This window comes from Kogia breviceps, chromosome 4, assembly GCF_026419965.1.
Source record: "Kogia breviceps isolate mKogBre1 chromosome 4, mKogBre1 haplotype 1, whole genome shotgun sequence".
NCBI classification, from domain to species: Eukaryota; Metazoa; Chordata; class Mammalia; order Artiodactyla; family Physeteridae; genus Kogia; species Kogia breviceps.
In genome coordinates this window covers 180,686,602-180,703,429 of record NC_081313.1, presented here as the reverse complement: position 1 = coordinate 180,703,429, position 16,828 = coordinate 180,686,602, and the positions used below count along the sequence as shown (strand labels likewise).

The 16,828-nt window shown below is 60.9% G+C and overlaps 1 protein-coding gene across 5 annotated transcripts; it reads left to right on the top strand.

Annotated features, from left to right (window-relative positions):
- The first annotated feature begins 1,204 nt into the window (after positions 1-1,204).
- On the top strand, positions 1,205-12,249 carry MBD3 (methyl-CpG binding domain protein 3). Of its 5 annotated transcripts, none has more exons than XM_067033161.1 (6): positions 1,205-1,314; positions 6,991-7,150; positions 7,729-7,827; positions 8,684-8,774; positions 9,209-9,386; positions 10,526-12,249. In XM_067033161.1, the coding sequence occupies exons 1-6, from the start codon at positions 1,301-1,303 to the stop codon at positions 10,716-10,718; spliced, it is 735 nt and encodes a 244-aa protein (XP_066889262.1). In that variant the 5' UTR covers positions 1,205-1,300; the 3' UTR covers positions 10,719-12,249. The 5 variants fall into 5 exon arrangements, with proteins under 5 accessions (XP_066889262.1, XP_058916181.1, XP_058916178.1 ...); XM_059060198.2 differs by having other exon boundaries at positions 7,690-7,827; XM_059060195.2 differs by having other exon boundaries at positions 1,270-1,410; positions 7,690-7,827.
- Positions 12,250-16,828: the final 4,579 nt, after the last annotated feature.

Genomic DNA, 16,828 nt, shown 5'->3' with positions numbered 1-16,828 from the left:
TGGAAGGCCAGGTCCTACAGCCCTGGGTTTGGGCCTGACCTGCACACAGGCATCCAGTGCCTCGAACCAGCTTTGTAACGGGGTGACCGCTCGCCGATCAGGATGCCTCCCAGGCCACTATGCCCTTTGTCTGTGGGAAAGCAGCCCAGCTACCCCTTGGGGAACCCAGGAGGGAAAGGGACGTAAGGAATTGAGAAGTTGCACTTACCCGGGGACTTAATATAAATAAACAAGTGACACCTGCGGGCCATGGTCTTCGGTGTCCCGCCCAAGCCCCGCCTCCAACTAGAACAGGGACCTGGGGGGCCCCAAGGCTGCGAAGACACCTGCAAGGAGCTCCAGGTGCGCGGCCCAGGCCTGTTGACCTCGGGGGAGCCCAGAACCTTCCCACCCGCAGCCTCCCCCTCTCCCTCCCCCAGGGACCCGACGCCAGGACAGGCCCGTCGGGAGGCCCAGCCGCTCCTGGCATTGCCCACAGCTCCGGCCACTCACTCAGCAGTCTTTTCTGAAGTACCTGCCCTGGCCAGCCAGGCTCTGCCCTGGGGGAGCAGGGCAGGCAGGAGAGGGCCTGGGGGAGGGGAAGGGGACACAAGGGGGGGGCGGGAGATTCCCAAGTAAGGGCCTGGAGCCCCAGGAGACAGAAAGCGGCTGGACTAAGGAGGAGGCAGGAAGAGGGGGCCAGATTCTGAGATGTCATTAAAGCGTCGGGTGGGCCTTGGGGTGTGGAGGTGGGTGGTCACCGACAATGACCCTAAACGCGGATGCCAATGACGAGACGAGGGAGGCGGCGGGAGGACGGTCCGGCACTGCACGGGCATCCCGGGACACAGACAGGGCCTCTGAGGAGACGCGGGAGAGAGACCAAGTCGGACGGCGCAGCGGCAAGCAGGCGCCACCAGCCACTTGCGGGCGGGCCAGGGCGCAGGCGCGGAGCGGACGAGCCGCGCGCCGCCGCAGGCCCCGCCTTCAGGCCGCGCACTGATTGGCGCCGCCGCCGAGGAGCGGGGCCTGAGGCCACGGGCGGGGCGGGACCTGCGCGGCGCCTGCGCAGCACGGGGCCCCGCGCGCGGGCGGGTGGGCGGAGCGGGCCCCCCGAGCGGGGGCTGGCGAGCGCGGGGAGGGGGCCGAAAGGGCGGCAAAGCCGGCGCGCGCCCGGCTGGGGGCGGAGGGCGGAGGCCCACGGGGCGGAACAGCCGCGGCAAGTGGCGGCGGCAGCGGCGGAGGCAGCTGAGGCGGCGGCGGCGGCGAGCGGGGGTCCGGGCGGCAGCGGCGGCGGCGGCGGGCCGAGGAGCCGGGCGCGATGGAGCGGAAGAGGTGGGAGTGCCCGGCGCTCCCGCAGGGCTGGGAGAGGGAAGAAGTGCCCAGAAGGTCGGGGCTGTCGGCCGGCCACAGGGATGTCTTTTACTATAGGTGAATGAACGTGCCGGCCGGGCAGGGCCCCAACGGGCGCCTCCCAGCGGCCTCTGCGGCGGCCTGGGCGCCCCGACCCGGGCCGCGGCCTGGGCCCCGCGCGTGCGTTATGCGTGCATGCGTGCGTGCGTGCCGGCGCGCGGCGGGCGCTCGGCCCAGTGCGCGTGCGTGCCCGGCGGGCCCGAGCCCAGTGCGCGTGCGTGCCCGGCGAAGCCCTCGCTCAGTGTGCTTGCGTTGCCCCCGCTGCCGCATGGCCCTGGGACCGGCCCCGGTTTGGCGGCGGCCTTTGTTCGGCGGCCGCGGCGAAGCGGCCGGCTGGGCAAGGGGCACCCCGGCGCGGGCCAGACGCCGCTGGGAGGCGGGGGTGGGGGCTGGGCTGTCCCTTTGGTCCTCGTGGGGCGCTCCTGGGGCGCGCGCAGCCTGGGTCGGGTGGGGATCCCGGGTTTCAGGGACCAGGGTTCGCTCTGGGGGACCAGGGAGGGCTGCCTAGGGATGCAGGTTCCTGGGCCTTTCACAGGGTGGCTTGGTCTTGGAGCTGCGTGTCTCTTAAGAGCCGCCCCTCCCCCATCCTTGGGCACCTTGGGTAGTGACCTCTCCAGTCGCCAGACCGGGGATGCGGCCTTTGTGAGCTTCCCTCACCCAAACTGGAGGGAGGGCTGCCCTTGGCCTGAGAGAGGTGGCAGGGACCCCTCTTCCAGTGAAACAGAATCAGTAGGCGGCTGGAAGCCCAGCCCCAGACCGTCAACCACCTGCTGTTTGCCTTTTCCTTCCTTTTTTTTTTTTTTTTCTCCTGACTGGTGGAAGATGCTTTTGTTTCTGAGCCAGGCTTGATGGCTCCCTCCCCTTTGCTTTAGGACCCTGACAAAAGAAAGGCGGGCGGGACACCTGCCACGTGTTGAATGCATGCCAGGTGTTGGGGGTGTGCAGCAGGTCCTGGGCCTTTGCTGTCCCCGTTTTGGGAGGAGTGAAGGAAGTGAGCAGGGTTAGGATGGCTCATCCAGGACAAGCTCAGGTTCTAGTGTCCAAAGAGTGCTGGTGGCCCTCCAGTGTGTACTGTAATTGGCTGGGGTCCCGTAATGTCAAGCATGAAATAGTGGGGTTACAATCAGCATCTCTTAGGGAAACGTGTGTATTCCCCCTCACTGCGGCTGTCTGTGACGTCACTCCCTCCCCTCGCTGGCTGTTTAGAAAAGCTTCCTTCTGGGTGCGTGAAGAGGCCTCTCACCACCTCCCCTCATTTAATTCTGAGCACACTTGTGTTTTCACTTCTTCCTTTTAGGTCTGAAGACTGAGGCAAGTCTCTGTTCCTCTAGTCCTTTGTTAATTTAACAGACTCCTCTGCAGCACATGCTGGGTGTCTGTCCTGGCCATTCAGCTGGGAGTGAGACCTGGGCCCTCACCTCCTGGGTGACAGCTGGTGCCCCAGCCATCACCCCGTTGCTTTCATAGTTAACAGGTGATGATATATGCAGAGAGATGTGGGGGTCTGTGAGGGGCAGATGATGGGAGTGCCTGGTTGAGATGGGGGGCGGGTCAATGAGGGCTTGTCTGGAGGGGCAGCACAGAGCTGAGCCCTGGCAGTGGAGCCAAGAGGAGGTAGTGCCAGCAGCCTGTGAGGAGGGTCAGGAGCTGAACCGGGGCCGGCGTGGCTAGAGGGCCTCAGCCCGTCATCGCCTCACCTCTTGTCCCCACCTGCCTGGGAACCTCTCCGGGCTTCCGTCAAGTGGGACCCCGCTCCAAGGCCCCGCCCCCAAGCATAGGGGTCTGGTGGTAGGGAAGAGCTCCAAACTGGGGCTGGACAGATGGAATTTCAGGTTTCCCATGGCTTCAATGAGAGGTGAGAGCCTGAGGCAGGATGCAGGGTGCAGGGTCCGATGCCACTCCCAGGTCTCTGGTGTGGGTGACCTACCCTGTCCCAGCAGGTTGGAGCTCTGGGGGGGATGTGATACGTTTTCTGGACTGTGAGCCCTTGGCCTTCTCACCACCGGATGCGGAACCAGGTGACTAGGCAGGAAGCACAGATTTCCCTGGTTCTCTCTCTTTTTTTTTTTAATATTTATTTATTTGGCTGCGCCAGGTCTTAGTTGCGGCACATGGAATCTTCGTTGCCGCTTGCGGAATCTGTAGTTGTGGCATGGGGGGATCTTTTAGTTGCGGGATAAGGATCTAGTTCCCTGACCAGGGATTGAACCTGGACCCCCTGCATTGGGAGCACGGAGTCTTAACCGCTGGACCACCAGGGAAGTCCCTTCCTGGTTCCTTAATGCAGAGAGAAAGCAGATCTCCGGTGCTGTTGAGTCGGACAGACCTGTCCTTGGATCTTAGCCGTGCCCCTAGGGATGTGGAACCTTGGTTTGCTAGTCCAGAGAGTGGGAGAGAACCAGTGTGTTCTTTGCAGGAGAGGCAGAGCGACCTCACAGACCGTTCTGTAGGACTCACCCACACGCCCCTCCAGCTTGGCAACCTGGCCCTCAGGACTGGGAGGTGGGGGCGGAGCATCTGGTTACAGCCGAGCATTTTCTTTGGAGAAATCATCTCCCTGTCTGAGATTTACAATCCAGGCAAGAAGTTGAGGACTTGGAAGTTAGCGTCATTCTTTAGGGTGCGTGGAATAGAGAGGTCTTTCCAGACTTTTTTTTTTTGGCCACATCATTGCAGCATGCAGGATCCTAGTTCGCTGACAAGGGATAGAAGTCACGCCCCCTGCCTTGTGAGCGTGGAGGCTTAAACCACTGGACCACCAGGAAAGTCCCAGAGCTCTTTTTCTTTTCTTTTCTTAATAAATAAATAAATAAATAAATTTTATTTATTTATTTCTGGCTGCATTGGGTCTTCGTTGCTGCACGCAGGCTTTCTTTAGTTGTGTCAAGCGGGGCTACTCTTCGTTGCTGTGTGTGGGCTTCTCATTGCGTTGGCTTCTCTTGTTGTGGAGCGTGGGCTCTAGGTGTGTGGGCTTCAGTAGTTGTGGCGCACGGGCTCAGTAGTTGTGGCTTGTGGGCTCTACAGCGCAGGCTCCGTAGTTGTGGCACATGGGCTTAATTGCTCCGCGGCATGTGGGATCTTCCCAGACCAGGGCTTGAGCCCGTGTTCCCTGCATTGGCAGGCGGATTCTTAATCACTGCACCACCAGGGAAGACCCCAGAGGTCATATAAAGGTGCAAATACTCAGGAAAGCAGGAGGTGCTCAGCAGGTTGACCCCCCTTCCTTGGCCAGCGGGCTCAGCTTGGCCAGAACCAGCTTCATCTTGCTGTTTGGGCCTCACTGGGCATCTTGGGTTACAAGCCTTCTTATAGGCCTGGGGTCAACACCCACTCATCACCCCTTGTACAGCCCTGCATCCGGCCCAGGCCCTGGGCTCCGCGCTTGGCGCTGCCTCCATCCCCATGACGGCCCCAGTGCTTCAGGGTCCCACCGATGCAGCCGAGGGCTGCCCTCTTCCCGGCTTCTGGCTACCTGTCTACTCCACCGGGTAGGCCTGTTGCCATAGAAAGACCGCAGTGCTCATTTTTGTTCTACACCTGTGGTTTTACTACAGAAGTTTTTTTCTTTCATTGGATAAAACAACTCAGACATTTTGCTGTCCCAATACAGATCTGCAAAACCTGTTTTTAAAGTTGAGATCCCACATGCCGCGGAGCGGCTGGGCCCGTGAGCCATGGCCGCTGAGCCTGCGCGTCCGGAGCCTGTGCTCCGCAACGGGAGAGGCCGCAACAGTGAGAGGCCCGCGTACTGCAAAAAAATAAAAAACAAAAACAGAAGTTGAGATATAGTTTACATTTCATGCGATTCAGTCTTTAAAAGTGTCCAATTCAGCAGTTTTCATGTACCCATCACCACCCTCTAGTTCCGGAACGTTCTCATCACCCCAAAATGAGCCCTGTGTCCATTAGCTCTCCAGCTCCTCGTAGCCCCTATCCACTCTGTCTTGTGTTCACTTTTGTGACAGCTTTATCGAGGTAGGAGTCACGTGCCATACTGTTCACTCACGTAAAGCATACAATTCACAGGTAGCTGCAGCCGCCACCACGGTCAAAGTTAGAACCTTTTCCTCCCCCCCAGAAGAGCCCTAGACCTTTAACTATCTCTGCCCTTACCCCTGCTCCCCAGCCCCTAATCTACTGTTCTGTGTTTCTGTTTCCCTGTTCTCATGCATTTTTTAAAGCAGAACAGCGGCAGCTGGGGTGACTAGAGGCCAAGAAGTGCTGGCGAGTGCTTGTCAGGGTCCTGGCCCTGTTTGTGGCCATAGTTGGAGCCAGAGTCGGGACTCAGGGTCTTTTCCGCTGCTCCAGGCACGTGGACTCCGTTCACGTCAGCCAGCACAGAGCATGACGGAAAAATGGATCTTCCAGAAGGGTCCACGGGGGTCTCAGAACCCAAGGTGGTGGGGCTGGCCCTGACCCAGGTGAGGCCCTGGTGGGCCTGGAACGGGTTCCACTCTTCCCGCTTTTGCCACTTGTCTGCAGTGCCCAGGGACACCTGGAGGGGGCGGGTGTGTGCTGGCTTGAATTCTGGCTCAGCCTAGAGGCTCTCGGGAGATCGGCAAAGTGCAGGCCCTCATTAGCCTCAGATGGAGAGTGACGGGGACATCCTAGATGGGTGCCAGGCCTGCTGGAGGCTTCACGTGTGCCGCTCACTGGTTTCTAGTACATTCAGGGCTGTGCAACCATCACCACTAATTCCACAACGTTCCATAACCCCAAAGAGAAGCCCCAGTCCCTGACAACCAGGAACCCACTCTCTGTCTCTGGATCTGCCTGTTCTGGGTGTTTCCCATCAGTGGAATCACACACTGTGTGTCCTTCTGTGTCTGGCTTCTCTCACTGAGCATCGTGTTCTCAAGGTCTGTCCACGTTGTAGCGAGTGTCAGGGCTGCTCTCCTTTGCATAGCTGAGAGATGCTCCCGTGTGTGGAGGGACATCTGGGCTGTTTTCACTCTGCCCAGTGAGTCATGCTGCTGTGAGTAATTAGATGTAAGTTATTATGTCGCCATGTGTTTTGATTTCTCTTGGATACTTAGGAGTGGAATTGCTGTTTAACCATTAGCGGAACTGCCAGACTGTTTGTCCCACAGTGGCTGCAGGAGTCCCCGTGGCCGGGGACGTGTCGTTATTAGTGCTCACTGGGTCCCATTCTGGTCGCCTGTAGCATGAGCTCTGAGTCTGCACTGCAACTGGAGGTTGGCATTGGCTTTTCCTAGAAAGACGAGTCCCCTGCGATGGTCCATGCGGTAAGCAGGGTCGCAGAGCTTCACAGCCAGGTTTCAGGCTTTCCCAGCAGGTCCCGCCTGGGCAGCTCTTTGGTGTCCTGGCCCCAAAACTGAGGTTGTACAGCCCAGCCCCCCCAGGACAGGTCCATAATGCTGTAATAGACCTGCTATCCTTGGGTCTTTTCTCGAGATCACGGCCAGATTCTGCTTCTGGAATGTTCCAGAAACTCCAGCCAGGCTCCCAGGGCTGGGCCCCATCCTTCCGAAGGTCAGGGCGTCCATCCCTGCTCTCGGCCTCGGCATCTGCTGCGCTGGGGAGAGGGTGGACCGGCCTGGCCTGGCCCCCTCTCCGCTGACCGCGCTGTGTCCGCAGCCCGAGCGGGAAGAAGTTCCGGAGCAAGCCCCAGCTGGCGCGCTACCTGGGCGGCTCCATGGACCTGAGCACCTTCGACTTCCGCACGGGCAAGATGCTGATGGGCAAGATGAACAAGAGCCGGCAGCGGGTACGCTACGACTCCCCGAGCCAGGTCAAGGTGAGCCCGCGCCGACCGCTGCTGGGTAGGGCTCACCCTCCGTCGTGGAGTTAGAGGCCTAGCTACTCACTGGGGGAAGCTCAGCAGCTGTGGAAAAGCAGAAAGAAGACAGGAAACCGCCTGTCATCTGTCCCCAGGAGAGGCTCGGGCACGGGGCCTGGGAGGTGGCTCGGCTCTGGTCCACACTTGGGCGCCTGGTGACCAGTGTGTCTGCGGGTCTCTGATAGACACGTGTTCTGGGGACTTTGTTCCCTGGCCCGGCTGCAGGACAGAGGTGGCCAGGGCACCCCCAGGCCCGTGCTCTGCGGAGAACGAGGTGCGGGAGGTGAGAGGGGAAGGGGGCAGGTGTGTGTCCGGAGCCCCCGCTGCTGCCGCACCGAGGGCAACGAAGCGGCTGGGCCTGGGCTTGGCGTTGCCTCTGGATCCGTGGGTGCCACGGGGTGTGCTGGTGACCGGGGCCTGTTCCCCGAAGCCCCTTGCGGGGCACGGCTTTCTCACTGACGGGGAAAGCCCGCTGAGGACCCCGCCCGACCCTGCAGGGCAAGCCCGACCTGAACACGGCCCTCCCGGTCAGGCAGACGGCGTCCATCTTCAAGCAGCCAGTGACCAAGATCACCAACCACCCCAGCAACAAGGTGAAGAGCGACCCCCAGAAGGCCGTGGAGCAGCCCCGGCAGGTGAGCTCTGGCACTTGGTCCACTCTTCAGAGCTGAGTCTGCGGGCCCGGGGCCCCAGTGCCGCAGTTAGGAGCCGTCACCCCGGGGCATGGTCCTGTGGGCACCAGCGCCCGACACGCCTATGCAGGGCCTCCTCTGGCAGGCTGCTGTCTTGAACTGATTGGTAAGATCCCACAAATGCAGTTTTGTGATCTGTTTTTCAAAAACTGAGCCTTAGCCGCGTTTTCACACATCTTTACAAATGGCCGGTGGATAGCGGGGTGTGGAGGTGCTAGGCCAGAGCAGGGGGCCGTGGCCGTCAGAGGGGGAGACGCTCAGGGACCCTGCAGGGCATGGGCCCCGCCATGGGCAGCCGCCCAGGGTGCTGTGCCGTTTGGGTTAGAGCCCTCTAGGTAACAGGTCAGAAACCTCTGGGGCTGCCTGTCGCCCCCCTCCCCAGAGTCTGGAGGTGCAGTCGAGGGTGTGAGCTTGTTGCCCGTCCGGGGGCTCCTAGGTCCCCTGTCTGCACCGGGCGGTGCCCACGGACAGCGCTTGCTCGGGCTGTGGCAGGGGTCGGCCGGCCCTGGGCCCGTGGCTTGGCCCGGGGTGGAGGTTGGACCTCCCAACCCCCAACTCCAGGGTGAAGGGGAGCCACAGACTGTCCGATGGCGCATTTGACGTCCTGGGTCTTCATCCTGCCAGAAACGGGGCTTGGGGTTTCTCTGCCCTGCGAGGACCCTGGGGTGTGAGGAGCCCCAGCAAGTGTGGGGGTCAGAGGTCACACTGAGACCCCCATCCCGGCCGCCTAGGGTCGCCTGCTGTGGGAGCAGGTGGCCTGGCCATCCCGTCGGCCTGACGTCTGTCTGTGTGGCGGTAGCTCTTCTGGGAGAAGAAGCTGAGCGGCCTGAATGCCTTTGACATCGCGGAGGAGCTCGTGAAGACCATGGACCTCCCCAAGGGCTTGCAAGGTGACCCCCTGCGGGGGGCAGGCGGGAGATGGAAGAGGGATGAGGCCTGTGCTCCCCCAGCCTGGGGCCAGCTGGGCTGCACCTGACGCTGGGGCTGCGTCTGGTCACGGGGTCCTGAAAACGCTCGGGGGTCCGGTTTCCCTGCCGCGCCACGAAAGCACCCCTGCTGTCCCTGAGCCGGGTAGCTGTCTGCCTGTACGCCGTGGGAGTGACGTGGAAATGGTCGGCGAGGGCTTGATTCAGACAGCGAGAGTCCGGGGGGGGCAGGGCTCCCGGCCCTGCGACGGCTCCCCTGAGCGGGGCTGCCCGTGGGCTGTGAGGCCCTGGCGCACACAGGACCGGGCAGGGCCAGCTGTAAAGGGTGGTTCAGGGTGAAATCGGGGCTGAGAGGGCGAGGCTGGTGCCTGCAGCGACCACCCTCCCTTGCCCGGCAGGCGTGGGTCCCGGCTGCACAGATGAGACGCTGCTCTCGGCCATCGCCAGCGCCCTACACACCAGCACCATGCCCATCACCGGGCAGCTCTCAGCCGCCGTGGAGAAGAACCCCGGAGTGTGGCTCAACACAGCCCAGCCGCTCTGCAAGGCCTTCATGGTGACCGACGAGGACATCAGGTAGTCTGTCCCGTCCCGTCCCCCCACCCCCGCCAGTGTCCAGGTGTGATGTGGAAGTGACCGGGGAGGGCTCGATTCAGACAGGTGGGTGCCTGGGGTGTGGGGCCGTCTGCGAGGGCAGAAGAGGACGGGGCTCTTGGCCCTGCGACGGCTCCCCTGAGCGGGGCTGCACGTGGGCTGTGAGGCCCTGGGTCAGGGGGCGCTGGCACACACAGGACCGGGCAGGGTGGGCTGAGGGGAAGTGGGACGCGTCCCAGACCCTGGGTGCTGGGCATGTGCTTGGACAGTACCCCGTGGGTGGTGTCCAGGTGCGGGTAGAGCTGTCTGGGAGGGCCTCCTGGAAGGTGGTTGGACGTGGCTTCTGGGCAGGAAACATCTAGAGGTGCTGAGAGGGTAGAACATGCGTCGTGTTCAGCTTTGAAACATCAGTGCACAGCTGAGATTGGGAGAAGGCGGGGGGGTGGGTTGCTTAGGAACCCGCAGGAGGGGCTGCAAGGCAGAACAGCTGCACCTGCAGTACTGTGGGGGGCAGTCTCAGGACTGCAGGTAAAAGCCAGGGGGGTGCGAGAGGGCAGCCCTGTGCCCTGAGAGAGGCGAGGACACAGCGGTGAGACCACACACACGTGTGCACATGCACACACGCATGCACTGCACATACAAACACGTACACATACATGTGTGAACGTTCACATACATATATGCACAGGGCTCGTCCCTAGGGAAGGGGCAGGAAAAGAACACGACTCTCTGAAAAGTCCAGGCAGATCTTTAAAGCACAACTTGCAGAAATAGAAAGTCAGCGAGGTGGGAACTGCAGGTGTCAGGTCCAGCAGTGGCAGTGGCTGTGGTGCAGTGGCTGTGGTCCTGCCGGGGGGAGGGACTCGTGGCCAGTGGAGGGGAGCGACAGGCACAGAGTCAGGTCCACGTGCTGAGGGGGGCACTGTAGAGGCGGCAGGGAGGGGACAGGGGTCCTTGGCCCAGGCTGGCAGCAGCCCCCTCAGCGGTGCTGATTTGGGGAGGGCCTGCGGGCTGTGCTGGGGCCAGCGGCGGGGGCGTCTGTCTGGACAGGGCGCTCGCAGCACCTCCGTCTCTCCAGAGACGGGACGTGCCCTGGCCAGCGGGTCTTCCTGTGTCCCCAGGAGGCAGGAGGAACTGGTACAGCAGGTCCGCAAGCGGCTGGAGGAGGCGCTGATGGCCGACATGCTGGCCCACGTGGAGGAGCTGGCCCGCGACGGCGAGGCGCCGCTGGACAGGGTGGGCGCCGACGAGGATGAGGACGATGAGGACCAGGAGGAGGGGCCCGACCAGGACCAGGAGATGGAGCACGTCTAGAGCAGGCACTGGCCGGGTCCCAGGCCCCAGCTCGCGCGGGTAGTGACCACGGGTGAGGGGTGGTCCGGGTCCCTGGGACCTGCCTTGTGCCAGTGGCAGCAGTGCTGGGCCGGGCGCCTCCCGAGAGCACCTGTCTTCAAGGAGGACGGCCTGCCAGGCACGGATGGCGCCCTCTCTGTCCCTGCACGGGCCCCACCCGCCTGCCCTCCCGCACGGGGCCGCCTGCAGACTCGGCCCTCACCCTGCCCAGGCGTGTCCCCTCCCCTGGGCCACGGGGACATGGCTGAAGCACGGCCTCTCGCCCGACAGACCCCCGATGTCTGCTCCTCCTCGGGGTCATGGCTCTACACTGAACTTGGGCCGGCCTGGTCCCCGTGGCTGCTGCCCTGGACCTCTTGCACAGGACAGCTGCCACTGGACTGCCTGCGAGGCTCCCCGCGGGGCTGGAGAAACATTTGCAGAACAGTCTCCCCTCCCTACCTGCACACGTGAGGGACGGTATCCCGGACCGCCCTTCAGCCCTTCCAGAAGGGGATGCAGGATGGCTCCCCGGGGCCCACCCGGCGGGCACAGTGCTCCCAAGAGCAAATGGCACAACCCGGACATTTTCCTTCAGTAAAACCCATGGTAGAGGCGAGGCCGATGTCCACGTAGCTGCTTAACCTTCTGTCTGTTGCATACAGACGGGAACTCAGGCCTCAGCGCCTGAAGACCTCGCTGGCTGCAGCCCGGCCCAGCCTGATGGTGGGCACCGCAGACAGAGAACTACCTGCTCACGGCCGGGCTCGGGCCAGGCTCCAGGCCAGCACCGCCATCGGCTGACCTCCAGGCCTCGGTCTCGCCTCACAGAACAGGGACAGTGGCGCTGATCCGGCAGGTGTGGGGCCTCCCACCACCTGGGGCCTCTGCATCCCTGTCCCAGGCACGTTTCCTGGCCGGGTCTGGGCCGTGGCCTCCGTGGAGCATGGGGTTTGGAGGTGGTCAGAGTCGTGCTGTCCCTCCTTGCAGCGAGTGCCCCGGGCCAGGGGAGCTTCTACCCTGAGTGGACCCCGGGCCGGCTCCTTTTCCTCAGCCCCAGGAATGCCTTTGGGGTGGCCCCCAGCCCATCGCATCAGCCTGGAGACACGAACCCCGGGCCGGTGTGGCGCCAGGGACTGCCAGCCCTGTCCTAGCCCCGCCACACGTGCGGCCGTGACTTGTTGGGAGGGGCCCGGGTTGCTGCCTCGTCGGGCCAGACACCCTGGGCTGACGTGGCCTGCCCAGCAGGGCGACAAGAGGCGGTGGGAGCCCCTCGGGGCTGGACTCGCTGCCTGCTCCCTCCAAGGACTCTGGCCCAGGAGGTCAGGCTGACTGCATCCTTCCTAGTCCAGTCAAAGCACAAAGCCTTGAGGACCCTGGATGCTGCACTGCGGAGGCTGCAGTGACACTGCCTGGGGCCAGGCCATCACGGGCCCCAGGAAGGCCCCTCCACAGAGGCTGTGGCCCCGAGGGAGGCTCCTGTGGGTGGTGTTGAATAAAGCGTGTCGGGTGAGCGTGGTCTGGGGCCTTGGTTTATCGGAATCCCAGGTTTTGTGTCACAGCGCTGGGAGCCTGCCTGTCCCGAAGTTCATCATCCTGCCCTGGGCTGGGGGATGGGAGAGGATGGCAGACAGGCTTCCCATGGCCCCAAGTGGGGCCTCCTGACACTCGGGCCCCGGCAGTGTTGTCGTGAGAGCTGGGTGTGGAGGCTTCCAGAAAGCTGGCACACTTGGGCGCCTCCAACGCAGTCCGCGCAGCTCCCTCGGAGGCCCCTGCCTGCTCTGTGGGTGGGGGCGGGGCTGATTCCAGGTGCGCCCACGCCCTTCCTGGGAGAGAGGAGGACCTGTCAGTGGGGTCCGTGCTGGTAGCTCAGCGGGGGCTCCTCGCAGCCCGGCGCAGGGGCAGTGGAGAGGGTGCGGCTGAGCTGACCCTGCAGGCCTGGGCCAGTGCTGACAGGTGGCTGGGGAGGGCGGTACTAGGATATCGGCCACACTGGCCCCCCTTCCAGCCGCCCCGCCACCCCTGGTCGTGTGGTCATTGCTGGCTTTTCTCCTGACCCAAAGCCAGGGCGTGGGGGCTGGGAGAACCCTGGCCCCTCACCTGCCCGGGCACCCCAGCCTGTTTCTTTTGCAGGCATCAGAGAGTCTGCCTTGCCCAGGGGGAGCAGGATCCCTCCCCAGCTGCCTGGACCCCCTCCTCACCCCTACTGTGTGGGTCTCACAGGCGTGGGCAGGGCGGAAGCTTCCGGAGGCTCCAGGGGAGCAGCGGTTCCCGCCTTTCCCAGCTTCTAGAGGCGCCGCCTCCCTGGCACGCGGCCCCTCCTGCATCCCCACAGCCACCAGCGCAGCGTCTCCCGTCTCTCTCTGCCTCTGACCCTCCCGCCTCCCTCTTTAAGGACCCTGTGATGACACTTAGCCCCCGTTCCCCGGGGAATCCAGGGTCCTCATCTCAGGGGCCTTAACTTAATGTCTCCTGCAAAGTCCCCTCTGCCCCATGAGGTGACAAGTCCCAGGGTGATTTGGGGGCATATTAGCCTGAAGACAAGTTTTCCTGTCTTGTCGAGGCCGCCCCTGGCCACATGGCCTCAGCTTCCACCATCTCTTCTTTCACCCCCAGCTCATTCCAGCCTCTTGGGTTTTGTCCCCACTGTCCCCTCAAGGGGAATGAACAGCTGCTACAGAAGCCCTAGAACTGGCCAAACTCAGGATGCATCGGGTTTGCAGAGCGAGGGAGCTGGAGGTGACTGGAGGCAACAATGCCCGGTGACAAGTTGGGAGTTTCCCGGTCAGAGAAGAGGCAGCAAGACCGGCTTTAGCAGAGGGGCCAGCTGGGATTTCTGGAACAGTCCAGTGGGACCCCCCGCCAGCCACATGTGGCTGGGAAGTTCAAACTGGTGACAACAAGTTACACGTTGCGCTCAGCTGTCCTGGCCACGTGGGACTGGGGGCCGTGACTGGACAGAGCAACAGGTAACATCTCCGTCCACACCATCTAGAACATGGGTTCTGAGCCTTGGCGGGGGCAGGGTGGGCGACACCTGTAAGATCAGGTAAGTCTTGTCAAAAATTGACCACACAGGGCTTCCCTGGTGACGTGCGCACCCCTTCGGCTGCTTCCTGCCTCCCCACACGACCATTCATCTGCTTCTGTCACTGGACATTCACTTGAGTTTCCTAAGGTTTTATGGAAATGAAACCACGCAGGATGTCTTCTTTATTAGGTTTTGTCTGGTTCCTTACACCGAGGACAATTATTTTGAGAGGCATCCAGGCGGACCCCCTTTTCTCGGTGAGCCCTATTCCGTAGTAGGGGATACACGTCTGTTTATTCTTTCCTCTGGTCTGCTCTGAGGTTGCTTCCAGTTTGGGACGATTATGAATTAAACTGCTGTGGACATTTGTGCACCTGACCTACACCTTCATCTTTCTTGGGTAAATACCTGTGTACGGGTTTTAGCCGTTCTCAGGTGTGACACGGCATCTCGCTGTGGGTTTGCTCTGCTTCCCCCTCTTGACACGTGGTGCTGAGCGTCTTCCCATGTGCTCCTTTGCCATCTGTGCATCCACACACATATCACCCCTGAACCTATGACATAGTCACTCACGCATTTACCTGTATTCTGTGAACCTCCAGCCCCACCTGCCTCACCTCATATGTGGTCTTAGTGGGTTCAGTGCTGCATCCCCCCGGCACTGAGCCTGTTGTCAATGCGTGGGTGTTACTCAAGGAATATCTGCAAAATCAGTGAACTGAGGAGGCAGGCTGTGGTCCTGGATGTGTCCAGCAGGTGGCAAGGCCTCACCACAGGTCGCCCTTCTAGGCTCATCCAGAAGGTACCTGGATGAAAGCCATCCTAAGATGTAGGACAGGTGTCTTGATCTCCTGGACCAGTGCCAGGGAAATACAACATGCGCTATGTGTCAGTCTAAATCTAGTAGCCAAGTGGATGGAAACAGGTGACGTCAACGTTAACTATATTTTATTGAACCCAACGTATCCCAAATATCATCTCAAAGTGTCATCACTATAAAAAGCTATTGGGGGCTTCCCTGGTGGCACAGTGGTTAAAGAACCCACCTGCCAAGGCAGGGGACACGGGTTCGAGACCTGATCCAGGAAGATCCCACGTGCCGCGGAGCAACTAAGCCCGTGCGCCACAACTACTGAGCCTGCTCTCTAGAGCCCACGAGCCACAACTACTGAGCCCGCACGCCTAGAGCCCGTGCTCCGCCAACAAGAGAAGCCACTGCAGTGAGAAGCCTGCGCACAGCAACGAAGACCCAACCCAGCCAAAAATAAATTAAAAATTAATTAATTTTAAAAACTCATATTAAAAAGCTATTAATGAGATTTTAAAAACATTTATTTAGTTAGTTAGTTGTGCTGGGTCTTAGTTGCCGCAGGTGGGCTCCTTAGTTGTGGTAATGGGATATTCTGTATTCTTTTTTGTTCCCGAACAGAGGCCTCAATCTGGTATCTATTTTATAACACTCACAGCATAGCTCAGCACGGAATAGCCACGTTGTTTTTCTTTGGCTGCGCCGTGCGTCATGCGGGGACCTTAGTTCCCCAACCAGGGATCGAACCCACACCTCCTGCGTCGGGAGCGCAGCATCTTAACCACCAGACTGCCAAGGAAGTCCCTGGAATAGCCACATTTCAAGACTCAGTAGCGCCAGCTGTAGCGGACAGCGCATTACTGGAAGAAAAGATGGCAGATGAAACCGCAGGCTTGAAGGCTGTCTCTGCTGATACTGGGCCGAGCCAGGGCTCGGAGGGAAAGCTGCTGTCTCTCCCTGTGCCCTGCTTCCCCTGTGTGGTAATGTGGATCTGCCTGTAATGCCTGTGTCTCAAACCCAATGTGAAGAGGTCCCTGATGATATGACCCGCTTTGGTGGATGGTGGGTTCCCCATGGGTGACCTCCCCAAGTCACTGAAATGGACGATAGGATGAACTTGTCTCATGGATGATGATTAAGAGCACTTAATTTTTTTTTTTTTTGGCCGCGCTGAGTGTCTTATGGGATCTTAGTTCCCTGACCAGGGATCAAACCCTCGCCCCCTGAAGTGGAAGGGCGGAGTCCTAACCACTGGACAGCCAGGGAAGTCCCGATGAGCGCTTGAAATAATTAACCCCAGGACCATGGCTCTCTCCGTGTCCTGTCAAGGGATATAACGACTTTCCTCCTTAAAAGGGTAGTTTGAGTTGGCCGTTGTGTTTCTCGTGGCTGCAAACTACAACGCAACGCTATTGAACATTTTATCGGTCACCGAAAGGAATTGACCCAGAATGATGCATGCGGAGAGGGTTAGAAGAAATCAGGTTTGATAAAAGCTGCTGGGGGGCCTCCCTGGTGGCGCAGTGGTTGAGAGTCCGCCTGCCGATGCAGGGGACGCGGGTTCATACCCGGTCCGGGAGGATCCCACATGTCGCGGGGCCAGTACAACTTCAGTTTTTACCTAGAGCCATGGGGAACCATGGGAGGCTTGGGACGATCCGCCTGCCCAGAACAGGCCACCAGCGAGGGCAGGTGTGTTGTAATCCGCCTGGCAGAGTCCTCCTAAGAGGATGAGGGCCCTCATCTTCCTGGAACCAGGCAGAATTAGCCTCGGGGACCCTGCCCTGCCTGACCCATCCAGCTCTGGAGGAGCCTGGAGGGCGAGAGGGCCCTGGTCCAGCCCCACAAGCAGTGTGGTCCTGGCACTGTATGTGTGTGTCCTCCAGCTTCCTTCAATCTGGTGGGCACCAGTGGGGGTGGATGGACAGGAGAATGATGAGTAGGCCCAGGTCCCTCGGCTCAAGTGACTGGCCAATGAAGATAACCCCTGTGACCCTGGCAGAAAGGATTGAGAAGTCCCTTCCTTCTGGCTGGGCTTGCTGAAGTGGATAGGGGGGTGTCAGCTAGAAGCCCTGGAGCCACCCCTGCCCGAGGGAACTACCCAGTGGAGTTAAAAGGACCCAGAGACGGAGAGCCACATAGCTGAATACTGAAGCACCTGGAGCCAGCTGTGCCTGAAGTCAGACCGTACCCCTGGACATTTCAGTTCCTGAAGCTCACAGACTTTCTTCTGCTCCAGATGACTCGATTCAG

Bases quoted from the DNA above. Each gene is read 5' to 3' on its own strand.
- MBD3 (XM_059060195.2), top strand. From the start codon at position 1,301: ATGGAGCGGAAGAGGTGGGAGTGCCCGGCGCTCCCGCAGGGCTGGGAG. The intron at 8,775-9,208 runs GTGACCCCCTGC...CTTGCCCGGCAG, and splicing joins CCTCCCCAAGGGCTTGCAAG to GCGTGGGTCCCGGCTGCACA. The intron at 9,387-10,525 runs GTAGTCTGTCCC...CTGTGTCCCCAG, and splicing joins GTGACCGACGAGGACATCAG to GAGGCAGGAGGAACTGGTAC.